This window comes from Pavona decussata, unplaced genomic scaffold (assembly GCF_977016875.1).
Source record: "Pavona decussata unplaced genomic scaffold, jaPavDecu1.1 SCAFFOLD_161, whole genome shotgun sequence".
Lineage (NCBI taxonomy): Eukaryota > Metazoa > Cnidaria > Anthozoa > Scleractinia > Agariciidae > Pavona > Pavona decussata.
The window spans coordinates 4,481,282-4,502,216 of NW_028145572.1; the positions used below are offsets into that span (position 1 = coordinate 4,481,282).

At 36.2% G+C, this 20,935-nt stretch overlaps 1 protein-coding gene across 3 annotated transcripts in view; it reads left to right on the forward strand.

Annotated features, from left to right (window-relative positions):
* Window positions 1-20,935, forward strand: part of LOC146464936 (Fanconi anemia group I protein-like) — a 45,212-nt gene that overhangs the window by 19,776 nt on the left and 4,501 nt on the right. For all 3 annotated transcript variants that reach the window (XM_085129164.1, XM_085129166.1, XM_085129165.1), the window contains exons 18-42: window positions 3,025-3,104; window positions 4,217-4,304; window positions 5,754-5,812; window positions 6,125-6,196; window positions 6,809-6,879; window positions 7,181-7,241; window positions 7,659-7,797; window positions 8,161-8,216; window positions 9,692-9,760; window positions 10,332-10,433; window positions 10,513-10,591; window positions 10,796-10,887; window positions 11,019-11,102; window positions 11,203-11,240; window positions 11,568-11,653; window positions 12,475-12,565; window positions 12,954-13,053; window positions 14,089-14,168; window positions 14,529-14,592; window positions 15,453-15,555; window positions 16,192-16,274; window positions 16,826-16,948; window positions 19,395-19,446; window positions 19,766-19,842; window positions 20,503-20,553. In XM_085129164.1, coding sequence (XP_084985290.1) covers window positions 3,025-3,104; window positions 4,217-4,304; window positions 5,754-5,812; window positions 6,125-6,196; window positions 6,809-6,879; window positions 7,181-7,241; window positions 7,659-7,797; window positions 8,161-8,216; window positions 9,692-9,760; window positions 10,332-10,433; window positions 10,513-10,591; window positions 10,796-10,887; window positions 11,019-11,102; window positions 11,203-11,240; window positions 11,568-11,653; window positions 12,475-12,565; window positions 12,954-13,053; window positions 14,089-14,168; window positions 14,529-14,592; window positions 15,453-15,555; window positions 16,192-16,274; window positions 16,826-16,948; window positions 19,395-19,446; window positions 19,766-19,842; window positions 20,503-20,553 — 2,000 coding nt within the window. The remainder of the gene's footprint in view (window positions 1-3,024; window positions 3,105-4,216; window positions 4,305-5,753; window positions 5,813-6,124; window positions 6,197-6,808; window positions 6,880-7,180; window positions 7,242-7,658; window positions 7,798-8,160; window positions 8,217-9,691; window positions 9,761-10,331; window positions 10,434-10,512; window positions 10,592-10,795; window positions 10,888-11,018; window positions 11,103-11,202; window positions 11,241-11,567; window positions 11,654-12,474; window positions 12,566-12,953; window positions 13,054-14,088; window positions 14,169-14,528; window positions 14,593-15,452; window positions 15,556-16,191; window positions 16,275-16,825; window positions 16,949-19,394; window positions 19,447-19,765; window positions 19,843-20,502; window positions 20,554-20,935) is intronic.

Consider the following 20,935-nt stretch of genomic DNA (forward strand, 5'->3'; position numbering starts at 1 on the left):
TAGGATCTTTTTAACAACTTTTTTTATTTCATCAAAATTTTAGTCTTACTATTGTTAAAAAATATTGCTTGAAAATAGCTCTGTTGTACTTGGAAATAGTCGCTTTTTTTTTAATCGAAATGAATTTTAAATATTGAATTGTAAATAGGTTTTAATAGCTCTTTTTTTCTACTTTTAACTTGTAAATATCAATTTTGCTTGGAATATTATAATAAAGAAAGATTTTATATTTTTATTATTATTATTATTATTATTATTATTATTATCATTATTATTATTATTGTTGTTGTTAAGGAATGGCAGGTGAATGCATGAGATATCATGGTAGACAGGCCGAACTTTTATCGACCAAGAAGGGAGAGAATTACAGTATTAAAATGTCATAGATTCGTGCCAAAGTCTCATTTGCCCTCCTGAGATCTGCGCTGCTATGCTTGAGAGGCTCACGTTGTACAAGAAGAGCACCGCTGAAGATTGCAGATACCGACTTTGAAAATGATAAACAACTGGCTAGATTTTAGGCTACATTTTAGGATGAGAACGAATTTCTCAGTTTTTTTGATCTTTTCTTTTCTTAATTTTCGCAATTTTAGCTGTTTTAATTGACCGATAATAATCCGCTTATATTTTAATAAGAATTTTTTTTTGTCATCAAGGACCGCATTTTAACTTGCAAATATATTTTTAGTGATGATGCATTGAATTGTAAATAGGTTTTTAATAGTTTTTTTTTTGTACTTTTAACTTGTAAATATCGATTTTGCTCGGAATATTTCAATAAAGTTTAATTATTAAATTATTTTATCATTATTAAGGACTTTATTTTTACTTCCAAATATTTTTTAATTATAATGTGATCATATGAGTTTTTATTACAAATTTACGAATAGCATTAACTTTATGACATTTTGTTTTGTTTTTTTCTCTTTTTAATGTCACTGTTCCGTTTAATATATCCAAACACACAAGCTTTAATGAAACGTAGAGTAATAAACTAAAGTAAGGACCACTAGACACGTTTGGCATTAATTTGGGGGACACCGCTCGGCGATTGGCGTGACTGGCAACTTCTATTGCGTGACCATTTTAAGGCCTCACTTCTCTGGCACTTCCAGCTGCACCTAGGCCAACAACAACAAAACACAACAACGCACTGCAACAGCAGCACAGCTAGGCCAGCAGCGCCACTCCAAGAAGAGTATTGGCAGGTCGCAAAACTAGAGCGCTACGAGCTGCCATCTAGGCCAGCAACGCGCAAACCTAATTAACTGAATGACCTATCATGCCTCACCTATCTCTCCAGCGCTGCTGGGTCGGACCGGAGTATTGGCAGGTCAATATTACCAAAAGTCATTGAAATGAACTAGAGAACTTAGCTTGGGGAAGTCGCTACGCAGACTTAACCGCCACAGATACACGCAAAGCGGGTATCCCCCCAAGCAAAGAAAATCCACACCAAAAAGTAAACTTGCAGGCTAAGGGGAAGGCTAGCCAGTCTTGCATTTGTGATAAAAATAAGAAGTATAATAAGAATATAAATACACTGTTGTAGCCCCAACATGTGGGTAGGTTCGATACAATAAAGAGAGTTAAACAGTGTCGCCAATTCAAGCAGAATATAAAAATAAATGGCAAATAGATATGTTTATTCCCATGCACATAGCTCACAGACAACCAAGGAACAAAGTTGGTGGAAAGTTTCTTGAAAATGAACTTGTAAAACGCACGAAATGTACTCAGAAAAAAGAAAAGTAAACAATCTGAAATATGACTGACAAGAAGGTCCGAGGTTGTGTGAGCCTGTAATGGGTTGGTACTGATTTGAGGTGCATCTGCCTGATACGAAAACCCTAAAAAACCCAGTGGGGAAAAAATAGAGAACGTACTCTCCCAGAAATGCAGATACACAACCCCTGGAGAAAGGGGCAATCAAGTACCAAGACAAAATAAAAGTAGCGGTAGTTACTACAGTGATGACAAAAGCAAATTCCATCATATATGAAGGAGGTGGCCCTGGAGTGCTGATGGTTCCCTTGAGGAGCCAATGGTGGTAAAGCTAGACAGCGTTCAATGTCAGGGCCAATGGCCAGGGTTGTACTGTGCTTATGATAGTTTTTACATCATAGCAAACCAGACATGAATGCACCATTCACTGGTTTAGCCATACAGAAAAAGCGAACTAACTTGTCTCCAGACAATGTCGCAACATATTACAATGTGACTATTGACCAACGTGACAATGATACAGTGATAAGTCTAAAGTACAGTACGTAGAGATGCCCCCCGGGGCTAAGGACGTCACGTTCCATTAACTGCGTTTTACAATTGTATTGTAAAACTTTCAAAAAATATTGTGCTTGAAAGTCTTTTTAATCACAATGAATTGTAAATAGGTTTTAATAGTTCTTTTTACTACTTTTTACTTGTAAATAGCAATTTGCTTGAAATATGTTAATAAAGAGATTATTTATTTAAAAAAAATTAATAATAATAATAATAATAATAATAATAATAATAATAATCTCTTTATTAAAATATTCCAAGTAAAATGTTATTTACAGGTTAAAAGAAGCTATTAAAACTTATTTACAATTCTTTTCGATAAAAAGACTATAATAATAATAATAATAATAATAATAATAATAATAATTATTGTTATTATCGTTATAAAAAATAATATTTTATTGACATATTCTAAGCAAATTGCTGTTGCAAGTTAAAAGTAGAAAAAAGAACTATTAAAACCTGTATTTACAATTCATTTTGATTAAAAAAGAGACTTTCAAGCACAATGTTTTTAAAAGAAAAATAAAAGTTACAAATGTCTTAAAGTTACAATGCTGATTCTTATTCTTTATTATAATAATTATTATTGTTATTATTATTATTATTATTATTATTATTATTATTATTATTATTATTCAAACCAACGAATGGCTGGTCAACTTTCCATTCGGCAGTGTTAATTTCTTTATCTCTATATATGTATCTATTAATTAATCTTTACCTTTATCTTTCATTTAGATGCTACGTCCTTGCCAAATCTGACACCAGCACAACACTCATACAAGTTGGGTTCTGCAGTACTGCTTGATACTTTCAAGGTACAACATCCATTAACCTGGTAATTCAACCATCAAAATAAGTAATTAGCATTGACATGTTATCTTGTTTAATCTTGGTAATAGTCTGTATTGTACACAGTGTGATAGCTGGACATTCCACTGAAAGAGTGAGAGGGTGAGGTAAAGGTCACCTCTTACAATAATAGTGTCACACTAATTGACTGGGTAGAAGGGCAAAAAACTTCCACTCGTTTACCTGTCCAAGATTTTAACTGAGCCTCAAACTCAAAGCCATACCAGCTTGCATAACTGGTGTTGTTTGCATTATTGAAGCTAACATTTATGATGAGAAGCAAACACATAACATCACAATTAATGTTATGTTACGGATTTGCTTTCCTAGCAATCTTCATTGGCAAAAATCTTTCATAGACTTAAACTTCCAAAATGATTACAATACTTGTAAGTTGCAAAACATGTAGCCTATGACAGCAGGTGCCTTTTTCAGCTTTGTTTCAGTTGCCACAAAAAGAGCATGTACAGACCCGGGCTCACCAAGCTAACGTGAGCTGTGACAGCAAACCTTTTGTTTTCTTGCTAGTCAATTAAAATTAGTGATAGACTAGGATGATTTAGTACATGCATGAATGTGTGGTGAGCAACAATTTTGGCATCCAGTTACACAACAGAAAACTTGATATGCGAAACTAAGTGTTTGCACACTGGTTAACAAATTGAAGGTAATTCGATTACAAAAATCATAGCCGTCACTTAAAACAAGCGATAATGTTTCCCTTTCAGGCAACAAAAATTTGAGAAGCACTTTTCCAATGGACAAATGGAAGGACAAAAAGTGTCTTCCTTTGGAATAGGGCTAGTAGTTGGCCATCTCCACAGTGTGCTTAGGAGTTGAATATCAATACTGTTTTGTGCTTGATGCAACAAGTCTAGATTGCACCTCTAATTTCAATTCAATTTCAATTTCTGTTTATTATTATTTCTAACTACAAGGCTACCCAGCCTACTTCATTGGCAGGTGAAACACTGAGATGCTGTCATTAATGAATGGACTTTAACCAGAAAATTTATATTGGACATTATGGACTTAAGAATTTTTATCATTAAGATGTAACTTTTGTTATCCATTCTAGGCCCATGAGTCGGTTCGATCTGAAATCCTTGGACAAATTCTTAACAGAGTGATAACAAAGGCAACAACACCAGTCACTCATTATATTGGTAAGAATGAAATTGTAATTCTGATTCAGATAACCATTCTCACACATTCCTTAGTGATAGTTTCAGAATTGTAATTAGAAGTTTAGGTGCTGAGGGTGACATGACTGAGCAGTTAGGGCACCGGACTTGTAATCCGGATCGAGGTCGCGGGTTCAGCTCCCACTCCAGCTGCTTGCTGGAGCTGTTCTCCTCGGCTGCGCTTGTGAATAACCAACTGATCTAGTGGCACAGTTTTGTACCCTTTTGTAGCTTCTGAATCAGATACTTAGTAGCCCATAATACAATGAGTTATACGTATCTATGAAGCCTGCAGGTCACAAAGGCGTGAACAAGTAACTCATGAAGTAGGTAGAGAGATATGATCAAATCTTTGTAATATTCCATAGATGATGAAGTGCTGATTTACAAACAATGCTAATATGTACCTGTAAGGGCAAGTAACCGGTTAGTGACACAGGCACACAGAAAAAGAAAATCCAAGTTCTCCCGAGGTTAAACCTACGCCCTTCTGATTACTAGTTTGGATGCTCTAGCACTGCGCTACAGGAGAGAATGATGACCCCTACATTTCTAGCAAAGACAGAAACTGGAAGCACACAATTCCTGAGAAAAACAGAGTCAAGGGAAGGGCAAGGGCGATGCTTTGAACTTATACCAATTAGCTCTGTCTTGTCCTTATTCAGCTTAAGCTTCTTGTCTAACATCCAATGGTCAATTTTGCACTTTTGTCCAGAAATGCACCTAACCCTGAATTTGGGTAATTCTTATAAAACAGATCTTTTTGTCGTTTTCATATGACTTCATGTGTGACAGAATTTTGTGTGTTTTAGTGAGGATTAAGGTTAGGGGACACCTTTTGATGTCTATCATACAGTTCATGAATCTCATTTACATTAGCGTGCCAAACAAATTCCCCTGTGCGATCAACAGAAGTCTCTTGATCATTCTTGATCATCAGGACTGAGAGAGGTGAAAGACAAATAAAGCTAACTGTCTTTGGTATAGCAGTGGAAACCCATATCATATCGTACCACCAGACACAGAAGAGGTTCTAAAACTGAGCCCTGTGGAACATAGCAAGTTAACAAATGGTACCTGGAGTTCTCACCCCTTATAACAATAAACTAACTGGTGTGATAGGATCTAACACAGGCGAAAGCTAACCCATTGACACCAAATCGATCTTCAAACCTACAAAAGATTCCCTGTATTAATGTTGCGGTAATCCATGTGTGGTACAGTTTCCTCTTTAGGTCTTGCCAAATCTCTCTCCAGAAGTGTTTCCCTTGTCTCTCATAGTTACTCCATCCTGCTCTTAATCTCACTGAGGTTAGGGTTAGGGTTAGGTAAAGCATTTGATTCCAGGAAACTTGATGTACTTTTATAGTCCAATCAATGTGTTCATTTTCCAGCTGTTTTCTAATATATCATGTCATGCTTTCTTTTCAGACCTTCTTGCCAGCACCATTTCTGCGGCACCACATGTGTTGTTAGAGTCATTACCAAGGGTGAGAGAAGTTATTTTTAATTACTAAATTATGAAACTCTAGTGCCAGTGAGGGTGTTAATGTCTGCACGCTAGTACCAAAGATAAATGGAGATGTAGATGCAATGCCAAGATTTGTTGAAAAGTTTTTCTGCTCCCTGTCTACTTATAGGGTTGATACCTACAATAGAGATGTGACACTTCAATGGCTGCTGTGAGCATGCCCTTTATCCTGCTGAGTGCAGTGAGATACCATTTGGGAGAACAATTGCACCTTTCACATTTTAGTAATAAGTGAAGAGGTCAGCTAATAATTTATTATACTACTTTTTAGGTAAAAGACGCTCTGGATTATCTTTCCTTCTTACCACCAAAGTCAGCTGAAGGTTTTCTTAAAGCAATCCAGGTACTCACTCAGCATTTATGTTGTTTTATATCACCTGCATTTGGCCATGATTTTACACTGTTATTTAATCTTCCAAGCTTTGACCTTTCTTCCAATTTGCTTGTAATTTGAATGATGATTGTGCTTGGAGTACCAGTAATTATGATTCATGAATAGTTGCCAGTACTGTCATTACAAACTTATACATCACACATAAGTGTACAATTCGCTAAAGCAAACTCCACAGCTGAATCAATGAACTGCAATGACATTTCAAATGTTGTGCATTTGGTAACTATTGGTGGCAGTAAAATTTGACATCCACAAATTCAAAATTCACAACATTGTTGTACATTGTAATAAACACTACCACAAGAAAGTACTTCCAAAGAACTAGCTATTATTTGAGTGGTTACACTTTTAGGATTTCATTCATCAATTGGAAAGTTTGAGTCACATTGTATGTCATAATAAACAACACCACAGGGATGTACTGCTCAGTTGGGATCACACTTGAAGATTTCAGTCAGACTCAGGAGATAAAAATTATCACACATTGATACATAATCATTTGTAGCAGTTTCAAGTAGTTGCGTATCTCGTTAAAGTGAATGTTTTCCATTTTCTCTGCAGCCTCTGTTAAAGATCAGTTTGTCTTTGAGGGATTCTCTCATTCTTGTGCTACGAAAAGCAATGTTCTCAAGGTAGAGTAGAACATTTAAAGTAAATGTTTAGTTACTAGAGCTGTTACCAACTTGTAAAGTAGCTATGGGAATTATTTCCACTGTTGCTTAAATGCTTTGTTTTTGTGTCATATGGCACTCAAATCTTAAAAGATGAAATCCACCAGGGGAAAATTAAGGCCCCTGGCTCTTACTGAAAGCTATATAGTCTGATTCTGCTCGATGAACGCATGTTAGAATTAAGGTCTCTGATCAAAGACACGTTTAGTAACCATAATTTTTACCAGTAATCATTATTTGCCTTTCCCCCCGTTTTTCACAGGCAAGTTGATGCACGTAAGATTGCAGTAACAGGATTTCTCCTCATTCTGAAACATTTCAAGGTACAAATTGTCGGGTGTGGGATGAGTGTAAATTTTAAGATGACCTATCACCAAACTCCACTGACCCTACTGTCAACATCACCTTGAAATTAAAAAGGACTGAGATGGAGTTTGACATCTTTTAATGTCACAAAGAAAGAGTGCTATGGTGTAGATTTCGTGTGATGGTGGACAACGTTTTGCCTAGTGGGCTAGGATAAGGTTGAGGAATTTTTTTTTTTACCTGACCCTTATAGAAATTTAAAACGTACAGGCATGATGTATTTCATTATTTTGTTAACAGGCTGTGTTTAAAAACTTGTTAATGTAACGTTAAAGGGCTACACATAGCTGATATAGACTATCAAAAGGTTAAGGAAAACAAGTACGATCAATAAGAAGAATTGAAGCCCTTTACACTGCTGTGGTATCTTACAGATTTTAGGAGGAGGTATTTCATCAAGTCAACCAGCCAGTCAACTGAGCCAACCATTATCACATTCCAGTCAAATTCAAGTGGAGGTACATGTAAGAGGCAGTGGAGTGGGCAATGAGGCGCTGTGTTTAGAGATACTTGGTAATGAAATATTTCAGTAAGCAATACATAAAAATTCTTGGAATAAGAAGGCTATTCCCAAGCTTTCAAACAAAAAAGGCATGTGATAATGAAAGTCCAATAATAGACCTATTTTGGAGAGCCTAGTGAAAAATGTACATGTGAAAACACAATTTAACAGTGACACGTAGCTATAAGGTGACTTCTTACAATGTAGTCTTTAGGTCGGGTTTCAATGAAATCTTGAGTATGTGGAACATCAAGGTTTGTTTTATTGGGGCGAGAAATTGGCTCCAAAATGTTGAGATAAATTGTCACCTTAAAATTTTGTTATTGATTATTTTTTTAAAGTGCCATTGATTATTTTGCTTCCTTTATTTGAAGGAAACCTCCGCAGGTGTCTTACGCAGCAAGCAGATGTTAGGGTGCAACTTTATGAGGTAATGTCAATAGAAGCTCTACATGTGTCATTCTGTGGCATGAATGCAAGTGAGCATTAATTTTTTTCATAAGTAGCATTCTTGGTTTTGTATAAGGAAGGACAGCTTTGTAAACAGCAGATTAAAATGTTTTGAGTTTTTGGTGACAATTTTTGAGCCTAAGAGGCAGTTCCTTACTTATATGTATTCCTAATTTTGTCATAAAGTCAACATTAAAAGTTGTGTAAGTAGTAATAAATACTTTCTAGGCAGAATAATGACATAATAATAAATTATGTCAGTAAACCTCTATGCCTTGAGTCGTAGTGTGCATGACACTTCGACGCCTTCTTCATTTCCAATGTTAACTACTTTTTCTGCATATCAGCCAGCAAAAAGGAGGAAATGGTATTTGCAAAATGACCAGACTTTCATGTGTTTCCACCTATTGCAATGAAGCTCACTTTCATAGAGTTTAATCAATAACGCTTGGAAATGACAAAAAAAAAGTCTTGCAAAGGTAAGCTAACTACAAAATCTTTGGAGGAAAAATACAAAGCTCTCGTCTGCAATGGACGATAAAGAGGAGGATGACACAGGTGACAATTAAAGCACCCCCAAAACGACCCTCTGAACAGGAAATGCGCCTCGTCATGAACGTGCTGTGTACCTACAGTTTGTGGAGCAGCAAGTTGACAATTCAAATGTAACATATCAAGCTCTCTAGAATCATGGAAAGAAATAGATTGACCGCGAAGCCTCAGGGACTATTTAGTATTAACAGGCCATTTCTGTACAGAATAACAGTACAACTACAGTACAGTGCATGTAATACTGCAGTAATCACACCATGGTATTCTTCAACTTCTTTTGGTGCTTTGCATTGTTTTGTACACAAAACATTAGCAAAACTTGAGGTTGACTAGCAATAGAGTTATTTCAGTAGAGTTGACTTAAAGTTAGAGTTAACAACTGCCAAAATCCTGAAGTCCAAAATGTTGGAAGGGAAGGCCAAAATGCTGAATTCAAGAATCGGACTGCCAAAATCCTAAATTCAAGGTTTTGGCAGTCCAAAATCTTGCATTCAGGAGTTTGGCAGTCCAAAATCTTCAATTCAGGAGTTTGGCAGTCCAAAATCTTAAATTCAGGATTTTGCAACTCTAAATCCACGCTATAACTTTATGAAGATATTCTAATAGTAGCTGTCCCCGCAAAACGTTATTCCTTTTTTACTCTTTCTTTGTAAAAAGCCTGAATAAATACATTGTTTGAACAGCAATCAAACACCTAACAAAGCACTGTTTTATTTGCTAATTTCCTATCATTTGTTTCCATCCTCTGATGACTCAAAACTTTTCTTATTTCCCGTGAAAGTTCGAGTTACCGGGAGTCAATTAAATTGGTTATTTCACGCTTTGGTTTCTTCACTTTATTCATCACCTTATTAGTCATATTTCTTGGAAATTTTTCAATTTCTGTAATTGTTTTTGTTTTAGGGACTGTTTGATGTGCTTTGTAGGAACCCTCAGCTGCAACAGCCAATTTTGGACATGCTGAATACTCAGGTAACTTGATTGTTTAACAAGTGGTGTTGATTTCATTTTTTGTTCAGAATATTTCTGCAGCTGTGCACTAATATTTATCCACTAAATTAACTGAGATAGTATGTCTGAGGTCATGCCTTTAAGTTAGCAAATCTTTCAGCAGTTAATAGAGATAACTTCATCTTGGTTTGGAGTTTGGTTTTAACTACACAGGCTATTAAATTTTAAGTTGCATGTTCTTTAAAGAATGTATAAAAACGTCTAACTCTAGTGCCAATATTACATACTACAAATAGTGTAAATTGTCAATTATAACGTTTTGTAATCTGAACTACTGTAATTATTGTAAAGCAGTTTTGTTTTGTTACAATAAACTACAAAGTTGTTGGGGGAAAAAAAATATTACATACTACATATTTTGTGGAGAAAGCTGTGTGTGTTGAGCATTCCAATTTTTCTAGCTATGTAAGTATAAGCATTGGGAACATCTTTCATATCCTGATTCAAAATTTTTTAAAGTTTGAGTTTCCCTCCTTGAGTGAGACTACATTTACTTTATTCTCAAGCATTGTTTTTGTTGTTGTTGTTAAAGTTTCTGAAGTATGCAGAGTCTGATGAAAATGTCAATCCACCGGTCAAACTGGAGCCATGCTTGTCCGCCTCAGGTGATCAAGTTTACCTAACAGAGCCACTGGTAAGTTCCGTAAAGTAAAAGCCTTTTCTTTTATCCAGAAGGCCTTTGGTTCTTATACAAGAAGAATATTTCATTTTAGGCTCATCTGCTGTGTTACCTACTTCACTCCATGGCAAAATGCATCGAAAACCATAACCAAGATGAGGAGGAGGAGAATGGTAGGTAAACTGAAATATCTCTGGAATCAGTGTTGTGAAACCCTTGTATTATTGAATTACAAATGCCGTTTGATAAGAAACAGTACTATGATTGACCTCAGCTAAAGAGAATTTCATGAATCTCACTTCTCCTGCATTTCTAGAGCTGCTTTTTATTGAGGTGTTTTACTGGTTGTGGTCTATTTACTTTATTTTTTAATTCAGAATCTATGGAGCATATTTTCAATGAACTAGAGGATCTATATCAGTCACTTGTGCGCCGAATGAACAAGTCTGAAATGGAGGACTTTGAGCTGGTAACTTTTGTGGAGTCATGTTTTATGAATACGGTTTATGTTTTAGATAACAGTCTTGCTTTTAAGCATAGCATGCAATTTGTCCTTTTATTTATTTATTTATTTATTTATTTTAATCTTAACTATTCCAGGATAAGTCTGCTGATTTTTCCCTGGCCTCAAGTGTTGGTATCAAGAACAACATCTTGGCCCTACTGGTTCTTGGGGTGTATGAGGTGTGTACTATGTTCCCCAGTACTATCAAAACCTTAACACTTTTTTTTTCAAAATTAAGAATTCTAAATTTTATTAATAAACAAGGCTTGTCCTCTGTAGGTCTTGTTAGAGTACAGTTTTGCTGAAGGCGAATTAAGGTAAGTTACATTTCAGCTCACTGAAGCTTGGGAAATGCAATTTGAAAATTTGTATTTATATTACTTCACCATGAAGGCAACATTTTTTTAAAGTCGTGGTAAAGTTGTGTGCTGAGGTTCAGAATAAATGAGCCCCAATTAGAATGATGACATCTATTTCTCAGCAGAGAACAAGAAAATAGTTATATTTGATAGATTAATATAAATTATAGTCTGTTGGCTTTAGCTTTTGTCAAGGGGTTAGGTTTAGCAGGTCAACCATTCCTCAATCTAAAGAATCTTTCTTGCTGGCCTTAATTCTCAAGATCATGTTATTGTTGTTAATAGTACTGAATCAGCTGAAGAAGTAGTCCAGTTGTTTGAAAATTATCAGCAGCTGTCTGAGATACTTAAGGAAAAAGCAAATACTGCTGGTAAGGTTCTCCTCTGTGTTGTTTTAACTAAACCTATTTAGTTGGTAGTACTAGTTTTGCGGTGCACATTGGTAAAGTAGTGTCAAATGATTGTCATTTGGTGACATTTTTTAAAAACTTTCCTATTCTTTGAAAATAGCTTAGAACAACATTGGACTTTCCCCAATATCATTGGATTTGAACAACTTAAGTTTTGCAGAAATATTCCCAAACATGGATACGTAAAATACAACATTATTTCCCAATTAGGCAAACTATTAAAAACTTTCTCCAAAGGAAGTGTTGATTGTGGTGTTGTTGATCATGTCGATGCTATAAAATTGGAAAAACCTACCATTTCTTCGGAGAAATGTGCACGTTTCCTGCTCTTCCCTGATGTATACTGGGACAAAGAGTTACATGTACGAGTATCCTGGAAGAGCAGGGTTTGTTTCAAGACTGAATACAAGATGGCTGGTACATGTAGTAGGAACGGACATGTTTTGCATAATTATCTGAACACACTCACAAGATCACTGTACATTACACTTCATACTTCGTCTTTCTCACCCTAAATGCCATTTTACTTTTATACTTATTTTACAGCATGCTAGAAGGTTCTCCATGTTACTAAATGCAGACATGTTATATGAATGTTCTATTAGAATACTTAGACATCAGTTTTACAGTCCTCTCTTAAAAATAAACTTAGTGGCATCCAGAGGGATTAATGCCCCTTTTTGTTTCATGGACTTGAAACCTTAGTTAGGTTAATACGTAGGCATCTGCATTGGTTGTCTATTTATGTTATCTGTTTATATATTTATATTTTTTTGTTGTAGGAAAGAAAGCTCGGTCAACAGCAGGGAAGCAGGGAGCTAAGACCATGCTGTCTCTAGAATGCTCTGCAACCTTGCTGAGAGCTTTGTTTAGGTACTACTGTTATGTTTAGAGGTGGTTTTGGACCATCCTCCTAAACCTTTGTATAATATTGGATAAAAAATTAAAATGCGCTTAGACATGGAGTTCAGTAGGGGTGCATGTATTAAATCTTCCCTGAAAGATTTCAAATTTTACATTATTTTGTTGTAAAAGGCCCTATAATGCATTGTGTATCATTTAGTATGTTAAATACCTATGGGCATTCTCTCAAGGGTTTAACCCTAACCTACGTGATACCATTTCCTATAAAAACAGGTCACTTCCTGTTAAACAAGAAGCGTTTTTTCTAATTTTTAAATATGGGTAGTATTTTGTTGTGTTATTTATTGAACAGGTCTCATGTCGTCTTTGTTCCTTTTTCCCCTTGGATCCCCATTAGCGACACAGCTCCAAGTCATCAACAAGGTTTAACTCTTCTGAGAGGCTCACGAGACTTGGCAAAGTATGCCATAAATACAGCTCTTCAGAAGCTCAATGAGGTACTTATCAGCCTTTGCCTTCTGAGGAATATAAAAATTACTGTTAGATGGTGGTTTTGTGTATCAAAGAATAATAATAATAACATTTCTATTGCGCAAATTTCATGAAATGTTCAAATGCGCATGACAAGATTAAAAACGTAATAAAAAGGCTAAAAAGCTAAAATTAAAGAAACAAACAATCACTGAATATAAGTCAGCTTATTAAAGTAAATGTCTAGATATGGAGCTTCAAACTTTGCATGATAACCAGAACACCTATATTATAAAGGTTAAGGTGAATTAGTGAATCAGGCCTGTCATTGTGTTTTGAATCAGCCAGCTCCACAATGATTGTAGTCGGCCATAAACCACAGAGAGAGTCTTTATGCCTGTTAACCCAAAGGTTGGGGTGTTCAGTAAGGTTGCTCACTTTCTCAAAAATAAAAAAATCAGTCAAAATTCACCACCTCTTTTACAAATTTAGCTGGAGCCATTCCTTTGGATGCTTAATTAACTCATAGCTTTGGCTAAAAGCATGGTTGAAACTTGGAGGAGCGTGGCTTCTTCAACGCAATTGTTGAAGACAATTAAGAAAGATATGGTTTTCATTTGAGTGGTGTAAAACCTCCACTCAGTCATAAGAGATGTAAACAGTACAGTGAAGCAGTAAGAGGGGAGCATATGAGCCAGCCAGTCATGACTGGGTTTGATTTTGCTTCCATTTGGTTGAGAAAGTGGTGCAAGGTTTACTAACCAATCACAGAGCAAGCAAAATCAAAGTAAGTACCAAATTACTTTTAACAGGAAATTAAAAACTGCTCTATGTAACGACCAATTCAATAATTTTAGGTGTTGAGCAAGGATTAAAAACTGAGCTGATGCAAAATTGTGTAGGAACAATGCATGTCTGTTAAAGTCTCTTTGTCAGGTATTTACAGGGTTGTCTATTCTGGAATCTTATTGCAGAGATTAACGTTAGGTTCTTGGGCACATCTTTTCAAACAGGATTATTTTATATTCATGTTGCGTGACTTTGATATTTTTTCTCCATAGATTAATGAAAATGCAGTTTGTTCAGGACCTGGTGGATCCAGCAAGGAAAATATTTACAAATTTTGCTGTACTAGTGCAAGGTACATCAGTTTTGCTCACTATTTAGATCCTTTGGAAATGGTTTGAGTCCCAAGAAGCACTTTCCATTTGTATGGAAAAACCAGTTTTTTTCTTTTTCTTACTGGAATTACCAGAACATCACATTACTGTTTGCTTCAGAACATTAGTGCCATGCTCCTCAGTGAGATATGCCTTTTATTTTCCAAAATCACCAGTGGAAAGAACCGTTCCATTTTTGTCCCCCAATGTAGGAACCTTTTTTTTCCATACAGTTGAAAAGTGCTTGGGAATTGTGCCGTTCCATTTGGCAGAAAATTCTTACTGATTTTCCATACAAAAGAGCTCAAGATGTCTTAAACTGACTTTGTCATTATTTCTAGAGTGTTCTGGAAGCATGTGAGTGGAGAGAGCTGTTTACAGGAAGACCCTGACAAGAAAGACAAGGTATCTCAGTGCTTAACCCCTGCTTGTTTAATTTTATTCATCCTGTCTTTTCTTGTTAGGGAACCTTAGCTTTCAAGCCGTTTATTTATAATTATATAATTAATTATTGTAAATATTTACTCGTGATGGCAAATAAAGTATTGTAAATTGTAAGATGAAGCATAACAGCGAGCCAAGTGTAAGAGATCTGGACAAAGTTTGCCTGCTAGTGCTTTAAGGTTCTTGGTCTTACGTACGGTGGATAAGTTGAAAGCAGATGTGCTTGTTTTAGGTGAACAATTGGAATTGCTAGTCCAAAGTTGAGAATGTTGAGCTGGCATTAGATTGCAGGAGGAAATGGTGACAGTTTAATCAGATGTGAAAGGAAGAACAGTGCTACGTATGACACATTCCATCCGAACATTGTGCTACACTTTAACCTTTGACTGTGATATTCAAGACATTTCTATGTATTGAAAATTTATGGTTTCATTTCACATGGAAAGACTTCAACAACATAACCCTGGAGTAAATTTGTTGACCCAGCAGTCAAGTATATCCTCGAGGGAAACCTCAAACTCCTAATGGGTAGCGGGTAATGGGTAATGGTTGCTTCTGTTGCTATACCTTTTTGAGATATTCTTGTTGACAACAGCTGTTCCCTTCCCTGTCACTGGCATCTATTATTTTGGTTGCCATACATTTGCACACATTAACAGAAATATAATGTCCAAAGTTTGGTGACTGTTTTTTTTCCACTTCTGGAACACTAACTAAGAAGAATGAATTAAGTCTTTATGTCATTTAGTTCACAATTAATTGTAATCTTCCTCAAATCCGCAGTTCTTTATTCACACTGTTTACTTTCAAATGTTATTCAGGGCAAGAAAATCAACAGTTTGTGCGTGGAGGGATTCTGCTTGGTGGTTAACATCATGTGCTGCCGGTTTCCTCAAAAGTTGCCTCACTTCATGAACATGATAGGTGGGTTTTAAAACCAATTCAGGGGGCCGTTTCATGGTGCTGCAATCACTAAGTGCTACATGACAGAAACACCTTATTAAGGCTCAGTTTTGTGTGAAAATACTTTGGTATGGTTCTTTTTCTTCTGATAGTAAATGGTATTACCAGCAGTCAAATATCCTTATACACGCACCAATACTATTAATACAGGCAACTCTCTCTGAGGGGTAGTTCACTTAAAAATTCCGAGTAGTGTTAATGCATACAAACTCTGTTGCTATCTACCTTTTAATTCAAATATTTGGATGGTTGTAACTTTTTTTATGAGTTTCATTTTTAGGGAGAACAGAATACTTAGTTTTGGTAGGCTTGACAGATATTACTGACAATTTTACCAAGGGAACTCCAATGGACATCAGGTTTCGTGTAGGCAGTAGGAATGGAAAGTTATTTTGTTCGACAATGGAACAGGATTCATTTGTTTATGTATTATATTGTGGAGTGCCGCTGGCCTGTAATAATAGGTAATCCTCGACTAGCTATGGTATTTTTGGAAGGTATTATTTATTATCCTACATGAATCCATTTTTCTTTTTTGCGTCGCTTGGTGATCAGAAGAGATTACCAAATTATGAAAAAAAGAGTTTTATTTTCTAGATTCAAGCCAGGAAGGAGAAAAAGATACAACTGTTGAGGCACCCAACCAAGAAACTGTTTATTCTCAAATAAGGAAATTCCAGGTTTGTTTCAATTCTTACAAGTAAGTCGTGTAGAAAAGTTACATTGCAAGGTGTTAGTGGAGCTCAGCATTAAAATTATACAGGCACATAAATCAAATGGAAAGGAACATTGGTTAAAAACTAATTGGTTGGATTAGAACAGGCATTCAAGCCTATTTCACCAGGCATCGTGACCAGTTACGACTGCCCCGAGCTAAAACAACCAAATACCAGGGAAGCTTCAGGATTATATTAATGGTGCCGCGTAATATGAGATCAGCAACTGACTTAAGTATGTTCAAATCCTTGGCGGAACGCCACTTCGAGCGCTTCTGTAGGGAATCCCATTAATAATAGTGCGTCTCTGTGTATTTTGTTACTGTGCTATTTTGTATTGATTTTCTGTTATTTGTTTATTTCCTATTTAACCAGGACTCTGTTTAAACTAGCTAAGCTAAACCAGATTAAAAAAAAAAAAACCCAGGAACCTGAGGCCTGGAATTCAATAGCAAAGGTCAAATTTTATATATTAGTTTTTCATTTGTGTAAACAATGTAAACGTTTCTTTTCAGCATTTAATTGTGAGCATCATATCTTCCCCTGATGAGGATGGGGACATTAGTTTGAAGGACAGCCAGTCACTTGTAAATGTCATCTCATTGTTAGCTCATCATTTGGAGCCAGATGGACAACAGGTAACTCCTCAAAACTCTGATATTCAAGGGACAGCAAATACAGCAAATGTCATTTTTCAGTTCTTAAGGTTACTCCAAACCTTCGAGGGGCTACTTTTAACCGAATGTTTATTTTTCGGTCAAATTAAAGTTAATTACTTAAACTTACATTTTCAAAAACAAATTATTTGAAATCTTAAAACACGCGCGAGCACATTGAGAAAAAGGTATTTTCGTAAAAAAGTTAATAAGTTTTCAAGGTGACATAATCTCTGTAAGGCGTGGACTCCCCAGCGACCTTTTCGCGGCAACGGCTTCATTTCAACTTATTAGCATTTTTTGTTTACATTCGAGTTTGAGTGCTGTGGTTTTGGAAATAGGCAAGTCAATTTCTTATCACTTTGCAGCACAGAAGGTGCTAAGTATCTTGAATCTTGCTAGGCCAGTGAGCAATGTTTCGTGGACTGCACATACGAAGGCTCTTGAGAAAGCTGCAAACGAGCTCCTCGAAAGAGAACTCAAAAACGCGATGCTACAAGTGAAAAGACACGGGCGTAGTCCTTCTGGTCACTGATTCAACTTGAAAAGTGGGAAACTCCTATCCTTTTAATGCTATAAATGTAGTTTAATTGATATTGAAAGCCTTGTATATTCTATTTTCGATCTTGTAAAATAGAATGGCGATTTGAACTTCATTTTCATTTGAAAAATTCAAGCGAGTTTTTTATCTTGCACGCATGGAAATTATGCGTCAGTCATTAACGTGTAACCAAAAGTTTGAAAATTCATATCTTTTGAACTATTGAACGGAAGAAAACCATGCTTTAAAACGTTATTTAATAAACTATTTGAAAACGTACTACCGAAAGTAGCTACACGTTTAGTTTTTCTTACATCTCCAGTGCGCGTAACGGCCTCTCTGTTGATGCGTGTTACGTGATACTTAAGATGCAAAATGTTCAAAAATCTATAGCTCGGGTTTGAATCATCGTAAAATTCTCGTTCTTGCACCGAAATAAAGCTATTAAAATGTGCTATGAGATGCAGTGAGACATTATTATGCGCGTTTGCTTTTCATTGAAAAATATTCGCATAAACTTTCGTTTCCGGTTTTGTTTACAAGTTCACGATTCACGCTGCGCACTTGTACTTTTTACTGATTTCACCTTGAAACTGTGCAACTCTTATGTTGTTATTGCTGTAAATGTACTTTCATTAAATTTAAAAACCCTCGTGTATTGTAGTTTCAATATTCTATAAAAGACTGTTCATAAGAACTTCATTTTCAATCGAAAAATGGAAGCGAGTTTTTATCATGTGGAACGGGTATGAAATTATGCGTCACTCATTAACGTGTAACCCGGCAAAACGGTTTGAAAAGTCGTATCTCTCGACATATTCAACAAATAAAAAAAAATAAAACCATGTTTTTAAACCTCATTTATTACATCCTCGAGCCTGGTTAAGTGTAGGAGATTGCCTTTGGGGGTTCTAGTATTCTTGCACATCTTGGTTTATAAACCAAAATACGCTCATCAATTCGAAGACTTGCAATGTTACTGAACACAAACAAAACTTACCCGATAGCTTTCATGTCGGCCACTAGCGCCTCCCTATGATGCTGCATTGGCGCTTGCTTGTCGGTTTATCTTCTTTTCTTTTCGTTTCTTTTTTGTTAATCGTTTTTTCCCCTAGGTAATACCGAAAACGTGCTTGTAGAAGCTAACTGGGAAAAACATGACTGAAAAACTATAACTTTCCTGCGAAGCACCATTTTGCTTCCTGTGAACGTCAGGGGTTCTACTATGTTATTGGCTGGCGGCTCACAGTGTGAGCCCGGTGTTGACATAATTCTCCGAGAAGGCGTGACATGCTTCTAAATCTTTAGAAGGCGAAAACTCGCAATACGATTTCTGCAAAATGCCTCCTTTTCAAATGAATTAATAGGGTATGTAGAATTGACGGAATTTCGTGAAATTTGGCCCGAAAGTTAACTGAACAACGAGGAACAAAAGGGTGTCGGCATTTTTTTTTTAATCAAATACTTCCCTCCTGGCGGCCTCGGAACGCAACACGTTTGCAAATTCTTTTTTACTGGAACTTGACAGATATATTAAAAGAAAACCAATAGGAATACGGGGAAATGCTCACACCCTTTGAGAGATTGATGATTTGTGATTAACACTGTGCAGCTACATTTCGTCAGAGATCACGTTTGATACCCAATTAATTCGACGGAATGGCGCTCTGTCATTTTACTGTTTACCGGCTTCCTTCGCCTTAGCAGAGGAATAACCAAAATAGCTTATAATTTTATCGAATTCTGCATTAAATTAGCTTTTTATCGATATATAGATTGTGGTGGTTTCCTAAAAAACAACGCGCGTACGAATTTTTTTCGGGAAGGCACCCGCGAAGGTTTGGAGTAACCTTAATGGGCTTCATCCTGTTTTGATTTGTTCTCTAGTTTGACCAGTTACAGGCCTGGGCTCAGAGAATTTGTGCAGATTACAATGTTGGTAAGAAGTAAAAGATTCATTATAGTAAAATAGGAAAACAAAATCACTTGTTTGTTATAAATTGTGTGCATCCAAAGCTTACTGGAATTAAGAATTGTTCCAGTTTTTATGGGGGCAGGAAAACTGTAGAATAGTCAAAGAAACCAGGGCATCTTCTGCGTCCAGTCATGGACTCACACTACAGTTCTAAGTCTACCTCTTCCCATTGTGCCAACCCTGCTGAAATACTCTAGATGTTTGAAGTTTTGGAAAACAAATAAGATGCTCTTTCGAATATGTAAGTGGAGAGTAACGGCTTGAGCAATGTTGTGTTTTGTAGATGACCCTTCACTCACAAAGTGCTTGATGTCCCTATTGTATTCCTTGACACTGCAGTCCAAAATGAGTGCAGGTTTGGTAAGATAAAATAAAATCTTATGCATGTGTTTTTTCCCTCAAACTTCAGTCAGAGAATAACAAAATTTAAACTTAAATGACTTGTTGCCAATGTATCTGTTTAATCCACCGTCAGTTTACAATACAACAATTTACAGACTTTAACATGGAATATTATGTACGTTCAGGAAATTATCCAAACTTCCTCATAGAAGGTCACCAGAAATTTGTGGGGAAGGAAAGTATGAACCTAAACTGGCATTTCCATATTGTCAGTTGAATTTAAACCAAAAACCTTTTCATGGGGGGAGGTATGGATATTTTCTGTGGTAATACATTGGATACACTACTTGAAAGAACTAGGTGCATGTTGTGATTGGCGTCACACTAATAAAGGGCTATCAGCTCTTATCCTAGGCTTCTTTAAACACAAATGTGCTCCTCTGGTGACATTCCCATTTCTCATTAACCAGGGCTGTCTTCTATCAAGCAACACGTGTTCCATAAAATCATGTATGAACTTGTGGCATTCTACGCACTGCAGTCCTTGTTGGCTTTGAGTTCATTATTGCGGTATTTGCTATGTACAGCTCCTCGGTCTAGATTTAAGGAGGAGGCATCTGGCAAGAGTAAGGATGAACACACTTTTAACAGTTATGTTCAAATTTGTTTTGTCGTTAGGTACGTGATGTAGCCCAAGATGTTCACAGCCAGCTTGGCGATGTTGACCAAGTAAATATTATATTCTTGATAACACATTGATCACCTACGGTTCAGTTGTCTGGCATGTTCTTTTAGAGGTTGCTACAGACTTGTATCATGCCAGTCATTGTATGTTACTAGATTAAAAAACACTGGGATTGAACAGTGTTAAATTGACAAAATGGAAGAACTTGGCTGAGAACAGATTATTTTGCGTAAATGTACTTAAATGTAAATAATGTGTTCTTAAATGTCCTTCTTTTTTGCAATGCAACCTTCCATGTATTGAGCTGCCCATTTTACCAGCCGTGACTCCCAAGTTCCTTGTGAAAAGCAATGTTTTGCAAACTGCGGTTTGGTTCACAGCTTGTGCAGACGTCCAGGTCGCTCTAGGTGAAGCAAACAGCAAGGT